Source organism: Diuraphis noxia, unplaced genomic scaffold (assembly GCF_037042655.1).
Source record: "Diuraphis noxia isolate RWA-SAM2 unplaced genomic scaffold, SU_Dnox_SAM2 contig0001, whole genome shotgun sequence".
In the NCBI taxonomy this organism is placed as follows: domain Eukaryota; kingdom Metazoa; phylum Arthropoda; class Insecta; order Hemiptera; family Aphididae; genus Diuraphis; species Diuraphis noxia.
This window is the reverse complement of record NW_028301711.1, coordinates 54335229-54352231: the sequence shown is the minus strand read 5'-3', so window position 1 is coordinate 54352231 and position 17003 is coordinate 54335229. Positions and strand designations below refer to the sequence as shown.

The 17003-nt window shown below is 32.1% G+C and overlaps 1 protein-coding gene and 1 pseudogene across 2 annotated transcripts in view; one reads left to right on the top strand and one right to left on the bottom strand.

The window, feature by feature from the left end:
* Window positions 1–6486: 6486 nt before the first annotated feature.
* Window positions 6487–17003, bottom strand: part of LOC107168443 (anoctamin-7-like) — a 30423-nt gene continuing 19906 nt past the window's right edge. Inside the window, exons 10-13 of one of the 2 annotated variants that reach the window (XM_015517852.2) lie at window positions 15307–15575; window positions 14961–15072; window positions 14723–14883; window positions 6487–6941 (exon numbers count right to left, since the gene is read on the bottom strand). In XM_015517852.2, the coding sequence (XP_015373338.2) occupies window positions 6585–6941; window positions 14723–14883; window positions 14961–15072; window positions 15307–15575 (899 nt within the window). In that variant the 3' untranslated portion in view covers window positions 6487–6584. Of the gene's footprint in view, window positions 6942–13377; window positions 13834–14722; window positions 14884–14960; window positions 15073–15306; window positions 15576–17003 lie in introns of those variants that run through there. The other variant, XM_089217635.1, reaches the window with a different exon arrangement.
* On the top strand, window positions 12602–13251 carry LOC149060910 (uncharacterized; annotated as a pseudogene).

The window sequence follows — 17003 nt, the reverse complement described above, 5'->3', positions numbered from 1 at the left end:
ATGGTCAGATAAAATGTTTGAGACTACTCTAAATTTTTATTTTTCATGCACTATTTGATTTCTTTGTAATGAAAAAAATATTTGTTTTGTTTTATACTCCTTTAAGAGGGCCTTGAAAGTCTAATAAAGTGGTCGATATGTTTTAATTAATTATTCAGAAACAAGCATTTAATTATAGGTTGATATAAGTACTGTAATATATTAACTATTAAAGAATGTATTCTATTTAAATAAATATTTGAAAATGTATGCCTAATTAACTAATTAATTAGTAAATTATATTTAATGTTATAAGACCATAAATTGTATTTCTGATTTATATTTCAGAGTTATTTTTGATACTTAACATATGTGTTTATTGTAAAGAATAATTAATAATGGAAAAGGTATTTGTTTTAAAGTTACATCAAAAACAAATATCGATTTTGTCGAAAAATGAGTGTGCGTAAAATTTCCAGTTTTTCCCTTAATTTTTTGTTTGTTTTACTCGATTATTTAGAAAAGTATTAAGAATTTTTCACTTTTGACCCCCCAAAGTACCAACTAGATTCACTTTCTGATCGAACAGGAGGTACTGAATTCAAAAATCGAAGCACTTTTACTGCCCCAAAACGTGATGACAGACACACAAAAAAAAAAAAACTTATCATGGTAAAATCAATACATTTGAACATTGGTATATTTTTATAAAAAAAATTTTTTTTTTAATTTTTAATTATATATTATTCCATATTACGATTGAGCACGAAAATAAGCGCGACGTTGCCATTTTGAATATTATTATTCAAAAATAAAATTCATTTGAAAATTGGTACATTTTTATAAATAACATTTTTTTTTTAGTTTTTAATAATATATATTATTAGTAATATATTCAATATATTGAGACAGCGTTTGCTGGATCAGTTAATTTAGTATATTATTATTTCAATATTTTTTCTCTGTTTTTACAATATTATATTAAAATTAAAATTTGTTCCCCTAAAATATACCGAATATCGGAATTTGGAATATATAAATATACATAAAAATATATGAATATACGAGACATAGGTATATAAAAAATTAAATAAATTTATATAAATGATTTATCTCTTGCGGATAAAATAATTTTTATCGAAAGGAGAACTAATGCAAACATTGAAAGAATCTATAATGGACCAAATATCCAAAAATATCTTTTCTCAAAGAGACTGGAATGGGCCGGCCACATATCACCTTGATAAGCACAGTCTAATGAGACAAGTTGTGGTATCTAAACCAAATAAAACACACCCCAGAGGAAGACCACGTCAATGTTTGATAGATCGGTTAAAGAAAGATTTAATGTAAATAGATGAAACCACAATAAATGAAGATGCAGACAACAGAGACCGATGGACTATGGAGCGAAGCTTAGTAGATGCAGCGTAGGGCATTAATGGCCTGTAGAAGCTAAAAAGAGAGAGAAAAAGGATAAAATAATTTTTATTTTATTATTTTCCATCATTTGCAAAATACACACATGAGACAACAAAACAGACTGATCGTGACCGTCTTATAACAGCAGAGGTATATACAATGACAGTTAATCACAATTTAGTGCAATCGTTGTAGATAAAATTCTGGTTTTTATCTATCACAGTTATTTTCAACTTCCGTGGATACCCATCGATCGATACCAAAATTTTATTCGACAATAGTCATATACCATATTATAATATGTTAGTTATCTATTAGTAGAGCGAAGATTTAAATGCAATAAGAACCAACCAAATATACGCTTAAAAAATCTTAAATATGCATGAATACTTACACTGAAATATTAAAAAAATTGAAATATTTGGATAAACCGTTTATTCCTACAATTATACCTAATAATTTATTTCGATATTTTTAAATTTTTATGTCATGAAACATGTTGTTCTTACTTTGCATATCATACGATCAACCAGAATAAATATGCTTATGCATACAAATCCGCGCTTTACTTATATTAGTAATTTATACAACATACGTACCTAGGTACTAGTGAAAACTTGATAATGTTGTACACAATATTTAAATTTCAGTGTTGGTGAGTTGCGGCCCAAACCCTAAATAACGTACGAGTTGCGGCCCGGATTTATGAAAGGTACGTACGAATTGCGGCCATACAATAAAGTATATATTACATATATATATATTATATACTATATGTCTATATATAGTAATAGTATATAAACATCACAATATTATGTAGGTATTTTCTAGTATAAATTGTCGTTCTTATATTAATATTGGTCTAAAATAAAATAAAAGTATTCATAAAATTATATAATATAATATAATATATTAATATTATGACATTATGTTAAAAAATACAAAATAAAAGTATACTCGTAATTGGTGTAATATATATTATGATAATAATGTCCAAAAAAAAATCAAAGCATTCATAATGTAAGTCATATATGGCAGATAATAAGATAAAACCATCTATATTATCTTTATCATATTATACCTATACACAAATATAACTTCCCATACGTATTGAACATTTCGTTTATCGTTATTAGTTTATACGGTACATAGGTAATAGATATATAATATAATATATATTATACAAGTAAGGTACATATGTAATGAATGTTACAATTACTCGGGCCGCAACTAACCTAAACCTAAAATATTATCGGGCCGGAATTCACCGGTCTCCAACACCGGAAACGAAAGGTCGGGCCGCAACTCACCCTCAGCCTTAAATTTTGGGAATTACCCGTTTCCGCCAAAATTTGAAATGGCCGATTCCGCCATCGCCCGTTTCCGCCAATTTAAAAACAGGTTCGATTCCCGTTTCCGCCAATTTACCTGCTATTCACTTATTCATAATTAATATACACAACATTTTGTCACAGTTTTAATAAATATAATAATAATACATAAATCCACTTTGTTAAAATGTGATAGGACTAATAAGGCTATAACTGATTTTAAAAATAAACTAATATCGCGTTATTCGTATGTAAAGAGTGTTGCATTTAATTATATTAAATAAATTAACAAAATATTATGACTTTTTAATTATTTCAATTACTGTATTTCTTAAAATACAAAATATCAAAATATTATATGTATTTATGAAAATATCACTTTTTATTATTATTATATTTATTAAAACTATGACAAAATATTGTGTATATTAATTATGAATAAGTGATTTTTACTTTATTATTATATTTATCAAAGCTATGACAAAATATTATGTATTTATTATTTGATTTATTAGTTATTTATATATTTTTCAATATTTAATGTTATCAATTATCATATTAACCTAACCATGTACCTACAATCATTTCTAGTTAAAACTTAAATACACCTTAAAATAATAGGAATAATACTCCAATGAAGACGGAATATATTATAATAATTTTATCGGAGATCGTTCGTTTGTATCTAACATTGCCTTGTACTGTATCATATGAACGTAGTTTCAGTCAACTCAAATTAATTAAAACATATTTTTACCAAAAATATGGAATATATTACAATAATTTTACCATAGCAGGTAAATTGGCGGAAACGGGAATCAAACCTTTTTTTAAATTGGCGGAAACGGGCGATGGCGGAATCGGTCATTTCAAATTTTGGCGGAAACGGTACATGCCCTAAATTTTGTATCGTGGTCAATCGAGTCGTCAAAAAGGTCGGGTGGACTGTGTTTGCGCCTAAATGCCATATTTGCGCCTATACGCAAAAACCTCGATTGCGCTTAAAACACGTTAAAATACTTGTTTGCGCCTATTACGTTACAAATCAATAAATTTGGCAACAACGTTTTCCCAACTATTTTCATTTTTGAACCACTGTGAAATATTGGGAAATTTAATTTCTATATCAGTCGTGAGTCGATATACCTTCATAGGATACTAATCTTTAATCATATCTAACTTTTTATCTTTGCTATAGATAATTTTTATTACCTACATAGTCGATATACGGCATTTTACGGTGGTATTTCTAAAATCTTGACCGCAAGATAGTTAGTCGTCGCTGTACTTCACTTAATTAAACATTTCAGTTTGGTGTATTTTTGTTTCAAAAATGACAGAAAATAAAATTATATTAGCAAAAGGTGCGAGTAACAATTTTAAAGATATACTTATAATCGACAGTTTTAAATTCAGAAAAGTTTATGAAAGTATATCTGGTAATGTAACTTGGCGTTGTACAATGAAATCGTGTTTAGCAAGACTAATTAAAAATGGAAATGTAACTGTAAGTAGCAATTTAAATCATAACCATAATACTGATGAAAAAAAATTAAATCGTCAAATTATTCGAAGTGCGTGTAAAAAAAGAGCCAAAGACATGACTGATCGTCCAATTAAAATTATACGTTCTGAAATTACAAAGAATAATTTTGACACGTTAGATTACGGTGACGTTAAATTAATTCGTGACAGAATGTACCCGTGTAGAAACACACAAACAAATATTCCAAAAAATATTGTTGAAGTTCAAGAATTTTTAGTATCAAATAATATGTTATCATCTAAAGGAGAATCAATGATTGCAGTAAATGACATAGAAAAAAATATTGTAATTTTTACGTGTACCACAAATTTGCAGTTTTTAAGTTTGGTTAATACTATATACGTCGATGGTACATTTACTTATTGCACAAAATTTTTTTGTCAACTTTTCACAATTCATGGATTTTATAATAACCATTACATACCTCTAGTGTTTTGTTTGTTACCATCAAAATGTTGTGACGTCTATGAATATGTATTCGAAAATATTAAGCGTTTATGTTCAAATTTAAACTTTGAGTTTTGTCCTGTTGAAATATATTCTGACTTTGAAAAAAGCATTTTAAACTCTGCATCTAATATTTGGCCGGATATAAAACTTTCCACCTGCAGATTTCACTTGGGACAATGTTGGTACAGAAAAATTCAAAGTCTTGGATTAACTAATATTTATAAATCTAATAGTCCAGAAGGAAAATGGTTACAATATTGTTTCGGTCTTTCATTTTTACATCCACAAGAAGTATCAGATTGCTTTTTGGAACTATAATGTCTGAAATTCCAGCAGAAAAAAAAATACAATCATTTGCTGATTATTTAGTTGAAAATTTCGTAAGCGAAGATAGTCTATTTCCCCCTGAATTATGGGCAAAAGGTTGTAATAATCTAACACAGACAACAAACGCATGTGAATCATTTCATAAACATTTTAATTCATATTTTTTTAACGCTCATCCATCAATCATAAAATTTGTGGAAGGTCTAATAGAATTTCAAACAGATACATATTTAAAAATAAATCTTGCTAATACAACAATAAAACAAATAAAAAATAAAGCAGTTATAAAAAAACACCAGGTTATCAACGAATTAAGAGATACATCAACATCAACAATTAACTTCATAAAAAATATAAGTAACAAAGTCAAAGTAACGCGAAAAATTTAAATTTCATTTTATTAAAAATATAATAGGTGCCTACATAAGAAATAACAACGACGCAACAGAACAGTGAAGAAAAATTTTAAATTAAATTTATTAAAAATATAAAGGTACATTAGGTACAATAAAAAATAATAACTACACAACAGAACAGTAAAGACAAATTTTTAACCACACCAGAATAATTCAATAAATTTTATTCTGTCAGTTCGAAGTCTGAAAAAAGTGGGACGAGAAATTTAAGTTTTACTGCAATGTTGCCAAATTTATTTATTTGTAACCTAACTAGGCGCAAATAAGTATTTAACGTATTTTAATTTTATTAAGCGCAATCGAGGTTTTTGCATATAGGCGCATATACGGTATTTAGGCGCAAACACGGCCCTCCCAAAAGGTCAGCCGATAACGACTGTGCTCAATCGGATATCACCATGTGTAACTACTAAATACTAATTATACTGATTATCTACTGAATAGTTCGAATTTTTTTTATAAGAATATAATACATATTACATTAATAAAATATATTAGCCCATAACATTATCTACCTAGGTACCTTAAATTTAACGTGCGTTGAACGCAGGTTAACGTTCGCCATGTGTACAAGCCATGATTAATTGACTATTTTTCAATTTTGGTAATTTATTTTCTAATAATTTATCATAATAATATGATGTTTGCTGTGTTAAACGTCTTGGTAAATGTTTGAGTAAATAAAAATACATGGGAATTTTATGACTTAAAATTATTATAATATTATGTATAACTATTGTAATTTGACAAAATTAACTTTTTCTTAACTTCATAGTTCATTCAAATGTCAAATTAAGCTTGTCGAGTTAAATATATTTTTTGTTAAATTTTAACTTTAACTGAATGCAATTTAATTTAATTAACTTAACTTGTCACAGTTAATTATTTTCATTAATACTTGCCCGACCTTGGTGGTACCGTTAAACGGTGATAAGTATATGGCTTTTGTGATGAGCCGGATCAAACACTTATTTCTTTTTGACTATAAGATATATTAAGTAATAATCGTAAACAATTAAGTCTTCACAGTTTAATTTACCGTAACATTATCTATTTAATAATATAATATCATAACAAGTACGCGGATCAAGTCGTGGCAAATCATAGTGAATCTTATAATCTCTCTTCAGGCCTGTGTATTCTAGATGGAGGCGAGTATTCATGATTCGTCGATTTTTCTTGATCGTCGTTTTCCATGTCAATTACTAGCAAGGTTGGCGGCACAACCATCGGATTGTTGTTGAACGCCTTAGGCTGTCCTTCCACTATCGCATCGTGAGCAGCGGCCAAAGAGCCATCCGCTGCATAAAATATAGCAGATGAGCCACCCGAGTCAGTGTCAACCGACATACCGGCAACTGATCTTTTGTCGGAAGGACTGTCGGCGTTCGGGTTAGCGTGGGATTTGTATCGGGAAAACCTTTTCCGGATGAAATACACCAGGGCCGCAATGGATGCTATTACACAATGCTGTCGAAACACACGCGTATGATGTAGTTGATACATTATAATATAAATGTATGATAAGTAGGTACAGTATGTTAGTATGGTACATAATAGCAATTGGCAAGTTATATAGAACTCAATTTTTGAGATGGACAAGTCCTGCATTCGTCATTCGTGTAACTACGTTCAATAAGGCATGTGAAAATAAATTTGATAGGAAACACCATACATCTATACTCACAGCAACGTACGTTGCACCAGCACCGCCCATTAAAAAATTTTGATCGTAAAAATCAACGGGCGGTGCTGGTGAAACATTTCGCGAACACCGCCCGACCAAAAAAAGGAAATTTTTATATTTTTATAGAATTCATCATTTAGCACGCATTTAGCATGAATTTGCACGACTATCGTCGAAATTCGAAAGATCGTCACATCCGTGCCAAATCTCCAGTATTGTAATTCAAATTATAAAAAATCAAACTTAATAAAAACCACAAGTGGAATATAAAATCTATATTTAATAAAAAATTTACAATAATAGCAGAACTTTTCAGAAACCAACAATTTTCAAATGGACTTGTTCGACATTGTTGGATACTTGTTGGAATTTGTTGGCCCCCACTTTTTAACTGAACCACCATATATTTTGTACTACCAACTTCATACCTAGCATTACATTTTTATTGAAACCGTTTAAAAAACCTACCAACACGTCATAACAGTGTTTTTTACAAAATTTTTCAAATATTGATTTTTTAATCAGTTAATTTTTTATAAGGTATATAGAAGGCTAAAGATGAATAGAAAATATTCTATTTTTATAAAAAATGCTAAAAAATATATATTAAATAAAAAAAATATATTTATAAAAATCAATTTTGTAAAATATTTTTTAAATTTTCTACTAAATATATATTTATTTTTATTTTTAATCAGCTTCATTTTTTATGATTACAGTGTTTTTTACAACAATTTTTTGATTTCTTATCAAATATTGATTATTTATTCAATTCATTTTTTTTTATAAAATATGGATTGTATATTAAATACATTTTTTTATCAAATATACATTTTTTTATTTAATATATATTTTTTAGCATTTTTTATAAAAATAGAATATTTTTTATTCTTCTTTAACCTTCAATATATACCTCATAAAAATTAACTGATTCAAATATCAATATTTGGTAAGAAATCAAAAATTTTGTAAAAATACTGTTATGATAACAATGAAACTAAATAAATAATTTAAAAAAAAAATTATAAAAAAAATATATTTAAAAAAATCAATTTTTTTTTAATTTGCATTATTTATTAAAGAATTGTTTTTTAAAATCCATCCGTTTTTAATGGCACTCTGTATATTAAGTAAGTAGCTACTTAATAATTTTCAGCTAGCGTTTCACATTTCATTCATTAAACCTATATTTGGTACCTATGTTATGTGTTTTTTTTATATTTTGTTAGCAATCTAATACTCCAACTTCAGCTCTCACTATAGATAGGTACCTAACGTGATGTCGTGACAAAATTGAAGCTGGCACTATAAGGTTAGAACTACAAATTATTAAAACCATTCTAACAAACTCTTCACGGGCTTATTTGACATTGTTGGACATATGTTTTAATTTGTTAAAAGTTATTCAATTTATTGTCTGTAGTGTTAACTTCACATCCACCACTATACATATAAATATATGTAAATAGAATATTAGGATCAAATGCATAGGGCTTTGACACGGTACGCAACGGCTGCCAGTACAAAGTACAGGCACCACTGCGACCGGTTTACGACTTTACCAACCACCTCACGGGTGACTATGACGCGACACCGTCAACTCTCCTTCTACGCCGAAAAGGCTTGGTGGGACGGGAAGTCGGAGTACCGGTCGCCGGCTACAATCAACTTTTCGTCCGACCATTGCGACGCTAACGCGTTGGTCGACATACACACACGTACTGTGGGGAACTTCAATTGCATAGCGAGTGTCCTAACTAGCCGTCCATGTCGGGAAACGGCCGAGGAGTCGACGGGGGCTAGTCCCCCCTATCGACTCATCACCCCCCCCCCCCACCACCAAACACACTTACACAACATCACCAACTATCAGTAGTACACAAGGGAAAAATAGGCGTTTTGTCCGTCACCTCACCTAACGACACCCGTCCACTGACCGCGTGTGAAACAGGTACAACCAGTTCGTAGACAATTACGTGGATACCATAAAACCTCTCACTAACTTACTAACTTACCGAAACACGGGGTAAAGTGGAAATGGACAGATGTAGAACAACGCGTGTTCAAATCAATAAAAAATGCGCTAGTCACATCGCCAAAATTATCACCACCCGATTATAGCAAACCGTTTTGTCTGCAAACCGATGCAAGCCAAATAGTAGCCGGTGCGGTACTTTTCTAAAGGGGTGATAGACCGGAGGAAAGACGCATAGTGTCCTACGCAAGCAAAAAGTTCAGCGAAACGCAAACAAGGTATGCCGTGGTCGAACGCGAGTGCTTAGCGATAATCTGGGGGGGGGGGGTACAGACAAATTCCGTCCATACCTAGAAACCTGACGTTTCGAACTCCTAACCGCCAACTCGGCACTAACATGGTTATACAGGGCTAGAGAAAAAAATTCAAAATTGACACGTTGGTCACTACAACTAGCTACTTTAGATTTCAGTACGGTACACGTCCCGGGAAGGTTTGTTGATTTGTTGTCCCGCGACCCGGCACCGGGCTCTCCCGTTGACGAAGAGCGACTTGAGGAAAAATTGGTAGGGGCTCCAACAACGTCGACAATCTACATTGACCTCGAGTCCGACCGTATCTTCGCAATAGTCGATAACCACAATAGTGAGACACGCCCCTCATCGCGACAACTCTCGAAAAATGGCAGTCGAAAAACGCTGCAATTCGCGGCTTAATCACCGGTCACAGCTGGGGACGGCCCAACTCGGAACACTAGGTGCGCAAATTCGGGAATCGACATTTACGTTTTCTCCGACGGCCTCTTACGCGTAAACGTAGGCTCCCACACATCCGTCGTGATACCGAAAACCAAAGTACAACACATAATTTGGAGGTGTCACGATCACATCTTATCCAACCACCCAGGTTGGAAAGAGACGTACCGGGTGGTTCGACAACGGTACTATTGAAAAGGAAAAAAAACGGCTACAGCCTATTAGCGCCCCAGAGTAGTACATTTGCGCCCCTAGGGATATGGACAGATGCGCCCGAAAGATAAGGTACTACCTGCCGATTTATAGCCCATATGCGCCCATTTCGTATGCAACGTTGACGTTGTGATTCATATTATTATAGATTATATTATTTATCTTGATAAATACTTAAATTAATTAGATTACCTAGTAGATTACATTATAATCTACTAATTGTGCAGTTATTGCCATACCTATTCACTAACATTTTTAATAATTTTAAAATTTAAACTATATTACTTAGAAAATTATTAGTACTTCAATTATTATTATATATTTGTTTTTAATAATCTAATTTAAATTTTGTAATTTTTTCAACATTTTGGGTTTAAAAAAATTAGTCAATATAACAATAACTAACATTAAATTTAGGAATTCTAAGTTAAACGACACTTAATTAATTCACTAAGTTTGATTTACTCTAGTAATAATTCATCTCACATAAAATTATATAAATAATAGAAATATTTAAAATTAAAAAAAAAAAATTTCGGAAAATATAATATATAGTTGAGTACATCAGTACATGCCATTATTATACAAATTAATACTGTTGATTTTTCTCACATGTCATATATAATAAAAAAAAAGTATATAAAAAATATTTCATCATAAGTTAAACCTTAAGTTAATATAATAATAAGTTAATATTCATATTAAAAAAATGTTTAAAAAAATTAAATAAAAATGAATAATAATATTTCATGATAAGTTAATATAATAATATAATAAGTCAATATTTATATTGAAAAAATGTTGAAAAAATTTAAATAAAAATTAATAATGTTGATTTTTCACATGTCATATATTATAATAAAAAAAAGTACATAAATATATTTTTATGATAATTAAGTCAATCCCTCTAAATTTATAAGCAATTTTTTTAAATATTGTACTCTGGCTTTATTTTTTATTTGATATTCCGTCCAAGTTGTACATGCAAATTCTATACGTTCTTTTTCCTCGTTTCGTTTAGGTTTCACTGTGCCTTTATTAACTTATTTTATTTTCAAATAAGTTTCCACTTGAATTAGTTTTAAATTTTCGATAACATTAGTAATTGGTGGATGAGGTGAATAAAATTGGGCATATATATGTTTATGGAAAGATTCGGTGTAAAAAGGTGTGATGGGCGCCAGGCGCGGAAACAGAAAAATTTAACAGAGGGTGCTCAAAAAAAAATTGTTAAACCTTACTATTTATTTAAATATTATCGTTTTCTATTTGATTTATTAGTGCTAACATTTTTTTCATAATAATTGTTATCGGTGCTTTCCGCCGTCGACGCTTGTCGTTACATACGAGTAGGTATACTTCGAAAACAATTAACAATAGTTATTATTGTCGTATGTGACGGCGATAACGAAAAGCACCGATATTATTATTATTTTTATTTTGAAAAATAACAAATTATATAATTTATAATATAAATTTATTTTGTTGGTGGCTAGATGACAGGGGGTGCTCGAGCACCCATAGCCCCCCCCCCCTGAATCCGCGCTTGATGGGCGCAAATGGTTTGCACCGAAAAAAACGACGTCAGGTTACTCACGACCCAACGACCCAAAGCAACCAAGAATCCCCCGCCAACCATGGGAAGTTATCAGTGTCGATCTTATGGGCCCATACCCACGTTTCGGTAAGGGAAAATCGTACATACTGGTAGCAACCGACAGTTCAAGTAGGTGGACCGAGGCTTATCCCTTAGGAACAGTGACCTCTAAAACAATAATCGAAACATTAGAACGCGAGTTCTTTTCCCGTTTCGGTCACCCCCGCGTGTGTATCAGCGATTACGGCCCCCAGTTTGTGTCAAACGAAATGCTAAATGCTTTAGAACGTTGGAGAGCACAGGGTTGGACAACTCCGATATATCATCCGAAAGCCAACCCAGTCGAGAGTCGAACGCCGAAATCAAGATTTAAAAAAAGGTTTGCGCGCACAATTTGTCAACGGCAAACATAAATCTTGGGACACAAAACTACCCGCAATTCTATTTTCGATACGGAACAAGTGTAACGAACAGATATGCTACCCACCCGCGGTCCTAGTCTTAGACAGGAAACGCAAGAGACCCGGAGATTGAGCACTGTCAAAATCAACGCCAGTTCACATAAAAAAATCGAAGGAAGAGAGGGTAGAGCGGGAAAAACGAGTTTTAGGCAAATCGGTAGTGTTACAACCGAGCGCGAACACCAACAAAACGGTAAAGTTCGGCAAACGCGACGTAGTATACTACAAAGCGCACCACCTATCTAAAGCACATAAAGATTTTCATGCTGGATTCGCACCGAAGTGGTGGGGTCCAGTAAGGCTGACAAAGCAGGTAGGAAAAGGAGTTTTCCTTACCGACCAGCAACCGCCGCAGAAAATACACGTGTCTTGCCTAAAACGCGCGCCACCAAATCACCACTAAAAATAAGCAATGTTTGTACTAATGATTGTTTCAGACGTAATGAGCGGGCAACAATACGCTGGACAGTGGCAACCGGTAGCTGACCTCATCAGGCGAATGGGATTGGTGACCGGGGACGCCGACGCTGCGCACAGACTGCAGCACAGGTGGCGCGGATGTCCACTGCACGACTGCTGCAAAACCCGGTGCGGGCGGCGATCTACCACCGCGGGTGGGAGGACAGGGTGGCGAGCATCCAGCGGACGCTGCAGCAACAACCGGAGCCGACCATTTGACGTCTACAACCAACCCCACCACCACCACAGTCACCAAGGCCAAGTCCCCGCTACTTGCCTTCAAGACGGCCGCAAAACCAAACGGCCGCTAGTACGACGAGTTGACTGAGCTTTGTGACACCAATTGCGCCGACACCGGTGCTCAAGGTGTCCGGGGTGACTCCTCACCCACCGGCGAAGGTAAAGACGGAGGCACAGCAGGCGAGGAACCGCAAAAAGTCCCAACAGCTGAGGGAGAAGAAGAGGGCCAGGGAGCAATCGGCAAGCCAGCAGCACCGGCTAGCCAAACAGCGATGGAGGTGGACGAACTCGAGGAGCTGGCACCATCCGCCAGCCAGGAGCAGCCCAGACAAAACGTGGACTCGCGCGACGCCGCCGAGAACGCCTTGCTGGCGGCTCCAGGCCTGTCGTTAGAGAAGTTGTCGGAGACGGCGTATGATAACCAGTTTTACACCACGGTGATGTCACCCCACCACGATTAAGGGTAGCTAGGAACGCGAGACTACCTCAAGCTTTAGCGAGAGGTAGAGCAAGCTGACCTACACTCGTGATGCGACAGCCCCGGTACAAGTACACTCCGTCTGACGGTTGGGGGAGGGGGCAAAAGGTTTTAGAAACAAAAAAAACCGGAATGTCTTCATAGTCCACACACACAATTTATCGTCAATTTATTACATTATTTACTAAATTTGTGATAGTTTGAAGAATGCTTGAACTTTTAATTTTTTTTTGTTTGACTATTATCTGTAGTTGTTTATTCTGCAATGAAATAAAATTGTATAACTCAATGAGCTCTGGCAGTGGCAGTGGCATATGAAGTATTTTCCAATCCTTAATGTAATAAATTATTAGTGATATTTATATGATTGGACGACGCAACATTATGTGTTTTCTGTTTGTATACATGATATGGATATTTTGACGACGATATGCTTGAGCGATAGACTGTTATAATAGTCCATAAACTGTTAAAATGAAAATCCAATGCAAATATACCTATACATACAACATATTATTATTAATAGCCAGCTTCACGTATAGGTTACAACGAACGCGTACATGTATAATACGAACCTATGCTATAGTTATTTGTAATATTTTTTTCTAAATTAGATTATAAAGCTAATATTTATAAATTATTTATGATAATAGCTTATTATTATCATTATCATTATCATCACCATTATTCGTATTATAATAAAGGTGTATTTTTAAAATAGGCGGAAATTAAGTATTATAATTATATAATACGAGTATAAAATATAAAATATAGGTAATACAATATATTTTGAATATAATGAATACTACATACTCTGTAGATTGTTTTTGTCAATTCAATAAAAATACCTTAATACTGCAGTACACCTAATGAAATACAAATTAAAGATAATTCTCAAAATTAAAGCTTACATTTTATAAAGTTATGAATAAAAATAAAATAAAATTTTTTTTAAATTGAAAGTTTTTATTTCTATAATCGAATATCCTACCCACTTATCATTTTTTTTTAAATTTTATTTACCTATACCTATTTATTTATTGATTATTGTTATATTTTACATTCATACTGCAATGTATGTAATGTACCTATGTAATACTCACATAGGTTATTACATATCTAAGGTTAGTACTAAGACATCATATGACTTGTCACTACTCACTTTTATGATAATTATATATTATTAATATTATGTAGTTTCTACCTAAATTATTCATTATACATATAATCTGAATTCAAATGTAAATATCATGTCAAACAAATAAATGGCAATATTACACAAGGTTATATTTACGAATATTTACTATAGGTAAGTGAAAAAATAACATGAATTAAAAAAGGTACGTTTATACCTGGTGTACTAAAGTTTTAAGTTAATATGCGTACCTCAAAGATCACGACAAATGCTAATCGAGCAGCTAACACTTGCCATTTTCTGTAGTCATTGTGCTCTGAATCAGCATCAGCACCGTATCCCCTGTACCGACATGTTTCAGGTCCATTTATGTTTTCTAATTTTCCATAATAGTATTCAGTTACATTTCTCTCTAGACATTAAGATAAATATATTATGTTATAAATAACACTCTATCAAAATTTAATAATAACGTGACGTCTGACGTACTTGAGGATAAAGACCAAGCGACATAGCCTTCCAATGAAGACGATGTTCCAGTCGAGATTTGAGAATACACATATCGGGGTAACAGGTCACTGGTAAATGCAACCATAAATGCCTAATTCAGATAAATACGGATGATCAATCAAAAGGGAATTAATTAAGTTGACTCTAAGTTGGGCTACCTATTTAAAAATGCCTACATTTAATATGAATAGACATTATTATTTTTTCAAAAACTTTTTGTAGGTTAAATTATGTTTCAGATGATATTTTCTAGCTGAACCAACTAATGTGTTACAAAAATAATAGTGTAATATATTACCTACCTAGTGTATTACTACCTACTTACGTTGTATAAAACTGAGATTAATGACATAATTTTCAACACTCGTATCCACGTGCATAACTTGTTACAGTTATCACAACATTTTATGTGTCCTCGAATGACGTAATTCGTATATTTTTTATTAGTACAGTAGTAGGAGGGAACTGGACGTCGCTGAGCAACTACCATTTTGAACGCATCTAGTCGTTGCTCTAATACATTGTTTAACAGAGCACACAACGGGGCCAGTGGAAATGCCGTTGTGAACATAACCACAAATCCGTACTGAATTACTATAACAAAAATGCATACATAAATATAGGAATCAATGCATTTTAATAGTGCATCATCCATAATCCAAGTGCATAGGTAATAGTGTGTGGCTAATGAAAAAAGGTAAACGATGCTTTTAGATATTCTTGACCATAACTTACGAGCCGAAATGTGACAACTCAGTTGGATTTGTTAAATCCACAAGAAATAAACTTTGTCCAATAAAAATAAAAATAGTATTAACTTATGTTATCTATCATATTTACTCACCTAAAGTGGTTAATTTAGTTAGGTATGCACGTAGTTTAACTAAATTGCATGATAATTAATTTGTAACTTGGAGTCGTCAAAATAAATTATCATTAAATATCATTAAATGTAATGTTATCACTTTTCACGCGCAGATTATCCCATTAGTTTCGAATACAAAATTGACAATTGTTCCGTCACAAGAGTTACCTCAATCAGAGACTTTGGGATTATTATTGAGTATTGACTGCAATTTCTCTTTCACTTCTCATAATATAAATGCTATAATAGCTAAAAAAAAGCCTTTAAAATGCTTGGTTTTATCAACCGAAATACAATCAACTTTAAAAATATTAAGGCATTGAAAACTTTATTTTTTGCGCTTGTTAGATCACACCTTGAATTTGGTTCGACAGCCTGGTCTCCTAATTACATCACTTTTATTGGTCTTATTGAAAATGTTCAACATAAATTCTTGAAATTATTGAGTTACAAAATAAAGGTTCCATTTATTCCAAATAACTTGTGTAATATGCGAATAACTGAATTAGGCTTTATATCTTTAAAGGTAAGAAGAAAAGTTGCAGATATTATGTTTATTTATGATTTGTTGAATGGTCATATTTTTTCCCCAGAATTGCTCTCTATGATAGAGTTTAAAATAACAAATCATCGTTTAAGAAATTCAACCCTATTTCATGTACCATTTTACAAAAATAATTATAGCTCCACTTCTCTCTTCCCTAGAGCATTAAAACTAGCAAATCTTATTACTGAGCATGTAAATTTTTTTCTTCATGTCACGTCTTGTTTTTAATAGAAATGTATATTTAGCTTTAAATTTAATTGTAAATTAATATCGATATTATGTTATTATAAATTATTGCTGTATTGTATTACTATTATACATTTATCACTGTCTAATTATTATTATTTTGAACTGTATTTTCATTATTTTTTGTCTTACTTTTATTTTTGTTCTTACTGTAAAATACTTAAAAATGTAAACCTGATACTGTTCACACAAAAGGGTTATTACCCGTTTATCATAAATAAATTAAATAAATAAATATGAGCCTTCCATCTATAAGGCCAATAAGGGTATTTTGGCAGGAGATAGTTAAGAACTCGCTTTTATCAAGACAAGATCAAATAAATAATTACAGTGTTAACATGAATATAGGTTAATATAGTTATAT